This window comes from Theobroma cacao, chromosome 1, assembly GCF_053813885.1.
Source record: "Theobroma cacao isolate CCN51 chromosome 1, ASM5381388v1, whole genome shotgun sequence".
Classification (NCBI taxonomy): domain Eukaryota; kingdom Viridiplantae; phylum Streptophyta; class Magnoliopsida; order Malvales; family Malvaceae; genus Theobroma; species Theobroma cacao.
In genome coordinates this window covers 7,805,522-7,811,684 of record NC_142639.1, presented here as the reverse complement: position 1 = coordinate 7,811,684, position 6,163 = coordinate 7,805,522, and the positions used below count along the sequence as shown (strand labels likewise).

At 32.0% G+C, this 6,163-nt stretch overlaps 1 protein-coding gene across 1 annotated transcript; it reads right to left on the bottom strand.

The window, feature by feature from the left end:
* Positions 1-3,227: 3,227 nt before the first annotated feature.
* On the bottom strand, positions 3,228-3,896 carry LOC18611910 (GATA transcription factor 9-like). Its single transcript, XM_007048403.3, has one exon. The coding sequence runs from the start codon at positions 3,894-3,896 to the stop codon at positions 3,228-3,230; it is 669 nt and encodes a 222-aa protein (XP_007048465.3).
* Positions 3,897-6,163: the final 2,267 nt, after the last annotated feature.

The following is a 6,163-nucleotide window of genomic DNA, read 5'->3' as shown; positions in this document are numbered from 1 at the left end:
ATAAAAATACATATTTCTACATTCAAGATGCCAAAAAATGGAAGCAAATACATAACTAGAGAAGCAAACAACAAAGAGAATGAAAACATAAAATAAACCTGCAAAGAAGGAAACCAAAAAAACAAATAAAAAAAGTACAAAAGCCAAAAAGAAACAAAGAGAAGAGAAAAATAAGAATGAAGAGCAAAAGTAAATGGGTGGGAAAAGGAAGAGTAGATTTTTTGGAATCATGTGGGGAAAAAGACAAAATTATCTCCTAATTTTCTTCAAAACCCAAAACGTCCTCAATTAACACATGACGCCATAATATAACCCTGATGGGGCTTCATTCCTAAAGACCCAACTAGATAAGTCACTTCAGCTAGAAAAATGCATGGCTCGAGGCATGCACGGTGTCCAAAATCAACCTCTAAAAATTTATACTTGAAAGAGCTGCAAAGTGGGCACATGGACTAAAACCATTGACATGCCTGCCCGCTTAACCTGACTCAACGCCAAAACCCACTTGAAACCCAGTGCATGGACCCTTTTTGAGAACACCACATGTCAGTCAAGTGTCAAGCGAGGAGTCTTGCTAAGTGTCAAGCCAAGAGCCCTTCCGGGTTTCTTTTAATATATAGTTATATATGATATGAGATTAGTTATATCCATTTTTCTTTTTGTTGAGATTTTCATTTGACTTGGTCTCTTATGTAGCCAAGAACAAATATGAACATTATATAAAAACAACGTTTTAAAAAAAGTAACAAACTTCGTGACTACTTGCACTTCAAACTTGTTCACGAGTGCGTGGATGGGTATTTATACCAATCTTTTCAAATCCTTTTTATTTTCTCCAATTTGGATTTTGATTAGATCCCTAACTATCATTGATGGATGCTACATTTAAGGTTAAGCATTGGTCGGCCAAAACTGCATGGTCAATCAATTATTGGACATCGATTGTGAAGCTGGTTAAGGGTAGTGGTTATTACAGTTATTCGGCTCGATCGTTGATGAAGAATCATTCTCTTTGAAATTGATCGAATAATCGACAGATTTTTTTTTCTTAATAATCAATTTAGGTTTAAAGCTTTGGTGATCTTAGCTCTACTTTGAGCTTCCTGCAAAACGGTAGCCATATTTGGAAAAAACATGTAACCTTTAACAAAGCATAGAACATTAAATCTAAGTCACCATTATCAAATAGATAAACACTTAGCTTCTCAGTTGGGTAATCATAAGCCATAACTAATTTTCTCATTTTAGTGTATTAGTAGCCTTGCATGGCTCATAATGCAATAATGTAAACACTTGTAATGTAATGAAAAATTATTAACAAAACTCTTATATTTTCTTATGCTCTCTATTTGTCCTATTAAACTAGTGTTATGCTCTATGTTTGCCCTTGTTCTACATGTTCATAATAAAAGGCTTCACTTGCAGCTATTATACAAACTAATATCATGTTGACATTTTTCAGATAAACTTAAAACGCAAGCAATAAGGTTTTCATTCAGGTAGTTTGTAGTTATAACACCCTATGGTCATATGGATGGGAAGTTCATTCAAAAATGCGATATTTGATAAGCATGTGCAAGTAGATCAAGAAAGGCTTAAGAGTTTATACTAAGAGTGCTGCTTCTGTTGCGATTTAGAAAGGGAGAGTTTTACGCAATGCATTTGTTCCGAAGAGATTATTTCGACAACAAAGCTATGCTTGTTATCTAGTTTTGCAAAAACAAGTCAACAAAAACCATTCAACTATTCAACAACATACAACCTCTGTAGCAAAAATCATAAAAAAAAAAAATCCAAACCAAAAATCACCAACCGACCTTGTAACTGTCATAACTGATTGATTGTGATTGGTCACAATTTGGTCGATTCTCCAATAACTTAGATCGGTCGATTCTCCAATAACTTAGGTCGATTCCCCATAATTTCGATCAGTGGCAACTGGTTCCACCACTTTGGTCTGCTTGGTCAGCTACGGCCTTCTCCATGATCGAAATTGACCACCTCTATGACCGAAACCACCGAAACCGACCACACACCGACCATCTTCACAACTAAAATCAAAACCAAAACCGACCCGAGATACTTTGGTTGTTTTTTGTAATAAAAAATCTCAAACAGAGGAAAAAATTAAAAATGTTGTACAAAATTTGCACAACTAATGAACACATTTAAAGAAATATTTAAATATCACATAAAATATTGAATTAGGCATTGAAATCAGAAAAATGTATTCATCTATTCAATTCCTTTCTGTTTAATATTTTCTTGTGAATGTTGGAATGTTTCGTTATATCAAAAGTTGGACTTGCAGTAGGCCAATACTCAAGCACTAATCTCCCCGATTTATATCGCACCCCACAAGCGTTGCATAGCATTTTAAGCCTCGATGGCCCCATCCTCCATTGTGGAGTAGGCCCCAATGGCCCCATCCTCCATTGGGGAGTGTTCTCGCTCAGACAGTGACTACAGTGACTGCATTTTCGCCTCATATTTCTACAATTCCACCCTTCACCAACAACTGCCACTTATTTATCATCAACTACATGTTCGCTCATGTTCGTTCTACATGTTCATAACAAAGGCTGCACTTGCAACTATTATACAAACTAATATCATGTTGACATTATTTAGATGAACTTAAAACACAAGCAAAAGGGTTTGTATAGTTATAGTACCTTACAAGCTATAGTCACATAGATGGGAAAAGGCGATATTTGATGAGCAGGTGCAAGTAGGTCAACAAAAGTGAAGAAAAAAAAACTTAAAGGTACCACTAAGTGTGCTGCTTCTGTTACAATTCAAAAGGGAGAGTTTTACACAATGCATTTCCTCCAAGGAGATTATTTCGACAACAGAACCTAGTTTTGTAGGAGCATGTCAACAAAAACTATTCAACATGTAACCTCGGCAGCAAAAACCATAAAAAACATCCAACCCAAAAATTGCCAACCGACTTTATAATCGTCGTAACCGACCGATTGTGATTGGTCACGATTTGGTCGATTCTCCAATAACTTAGGTCTGTTCCTCATAACTTCGATCAATGGATATTGGTTTGCTTGGTTAGTTACAACCTCCTCCACAACCAAAACCAAAACTGTTATGCCACAAAATTAAAATTTTTATACAAAATTTACACAATTAACAAACACACTTAAACAAATATTTAATTATCATACAAAATATTGAATCACATATCAAAATAAAAAAAGAAAAAATATATTTATCTATTCAAATCCTTTCCTCTTTAATATTTTCTTATGAAAGTTGGAATGTTTCGTGATATCAAAAGTTGGACTTGCAGCAGGTCGATACTCAGGCATTAACCTCCCTGATTTATATCGCACCCCACAAGCGTTGCACAGCGTCTTAGGCCCCGATGGCCCCATCCTCCATTGTGGAGTGTTCTCGCTCAGACAATGACTGCACGTTCGCCTCACATTTCTACAATTCCACTCTTCACCAACAACAATCGCTTCTTTATCATCAGCTACTAATGCAAAGTCCCTCGTCTCCCACACACGCTTGCCCCCACGCTTCCTCCGCTTCTTCTTGGTGAAAGTAATACTTTGTTCAAATACTGATCTTGGCCTTTTGCTTTCCCAACCACTGTAATCATCGTCTATATCTTCAGTCGTCTTCTGTTCCGGCACCTCGTAGGAGTTTGGTGAAACGTAAGAGAAGTTAATTTCATGTTCCGGAGTTAGGCAAAAGCCATCGAGAGAGATGATTTCATCAGTAAAATCAGGGAGCCAGTCTAAATCCTCCAAGGGGTCTTGTGGCACACAAAGCTTAGTACTCTCCAAGCTGGAAAATTCTTCAATCTCATCAGCTGACAGTGACAGGACGGTATTGTTATTATTACTATCACTACAATTGATGTTTTCAACAGCCATTGAACTGCAAGAAACAAAGCAAAAGGCAAAACAAAAGCAAATTACGAAGCACTGGGAGAGAGTACGAAAGCAAACCATACGACACAAGTAATTGATTGCTGTGTTATTTGTATTTAAAGAGGAAGAGAAGAAGCCACAAAAGGAAATGCAATTAATACTGAATTATTTTCCTATAAGTTTGACGGGTAATTTTGCTTAGTGATTAAGTTATTACTTGGAGACGTTTACGTAAGACTGCCGGATAGGTGCAAATCTGGTTGAATACGAATAGGATTCGGACTTCTTATACGACAGCGTTTTCAATAAAGTTTTCACTATAAGGTGCCTCTAACATATATTATATTCTCTGCCTACACCAATGACAATTAGGGATTAATTGCTAAAGTCCACTCGAATTTGATTTCACGGACATTAAGGAGTTTAATAAAATAAAAGTTCAATTTTAGTTGGTCACTCCAAAACCAGTTCGGACTTGGTTTATATAATATTAATTTGGTGTGTGTCCAACATAAAATTAATTAATGATTTCTTACTACAAAAGAGATTAATTTCAAGCCTTAATTTTAATTCTCTTAAATTTTGGCTATTTTTCATACATATATTTTGAATGGAAAAACATGCACATAACTAAAAAGACGTGTCTGATCTTAAAGGAATTATCAAAAAATTAAACTTTGAAAATTTTAATTTAAGGATTTAAATTCATATTTTAAACAAAAGTAAAAGTTTATAAAATGCACAATTTAATTCGCTCTATCTAATTCATAATTCAATGAATTTTTACATATAGACAAAAAAAATCGAAAGACATAATTTTCTCCTTTGTATATGAAAAATAAATAGAGACTTTTACGAAATAATTTACTTTATAGTTTAAGCATATAATCAGCACACAACATAAAATAACATTGGATTATAACTTTTTCAGAATTTATTACAATATTGAGAAGGAAAATAATATATTAAGAATTAGTATTATAGCATTAATTATTGAAAAAAAATTGAGTTTCTAACATAAAAAAAAAGAAGAAGATGGGGATTAAGAAATTTGAAAAAGGATAATGTCTTATTATTGATCTTTTTAAAAAGTTAATAATAGACAATTAATTTGGAAAATGATAAATATAAAAAATTTAATTTTTGATACACGTGGCAATCAATCATTGGATGAAACACGTATATTTGAATTAATTTTGACTATTTTAAGTATTATTTTAAAACTAATGATTAATTTGACGGGTGTTGAAAGATCTGGTAAAATATTTAATGTTTGGTACACGTGGCAATTAGTCAATGGATGAGACACGTATACTTGAATTACTTTTTATGTTTTCAAAGTATATTAATATTTTCGACAAAAACGCGTGGATGTAGCTGTAAACAGGAAACCATACACCTTCTCTTTTCCTACTTCGGTTTTCTTCAATTCTTTCTCTTCCTTCTGAAAAGGACAAAAAAAAATCTTCCTCTTTTCTCATAAATTTTTAGACATATTTTTGTACAAATTTTTTTGAAAGAAGGTGATTCGAATTCATATTTTTTTTAAATAGAAAAATCATATTCTAATTAATAAATAAAATATTCGAGTATTGTACAAAATTTTTAATATTTAATAAATAATTAATTCAAACTTTTATTACATAAAAATTAAAATTTTAGTAAAATTTAATAATAGGTAATAAATATTTTTTTAATTATTTTTAAATTAATATAATTATGTAAAATAATTTTTTATGTTAAACTGAACATATAAACAAAATAATTAGTATATTCTAGATTCATATATATTTTTTAAAATTACATGAGTAATTTTAAACAACTCATACTTAATCTTAAAGATTACTACTTTATCTAAAAAATGAAAAAAACTAAGATTCAAATCTTTATTTGTTTGTTGCATTCGAGTATTTGATTTATTGGTTGATACATGATAAAAAAATATAATTTAAATCCTTTTTTTAAATATAAAAAAAATCCCTATTTCTTTCTTAAATTTTTTGGAAAAGAAAATCTCTTTTCAAGTAATCGTGAACTATGCTTGAACACCATAATTTCATGTAAATTAAAGCTGTAGATCTCACATTTGAGTATTTATTCACTACAACCCAACTAAATCAAAGTCATAAATCAATTATTATTTTTTATGCTGGAAGTTGCTGTAAGGTCCAACTACCCTATAAAAGTTTTATTAATAATGAAAATAAAAGGTACATATAGGAGATGGACATATGACCTTACCACTGAATTTACATGAACACAAAGTAATT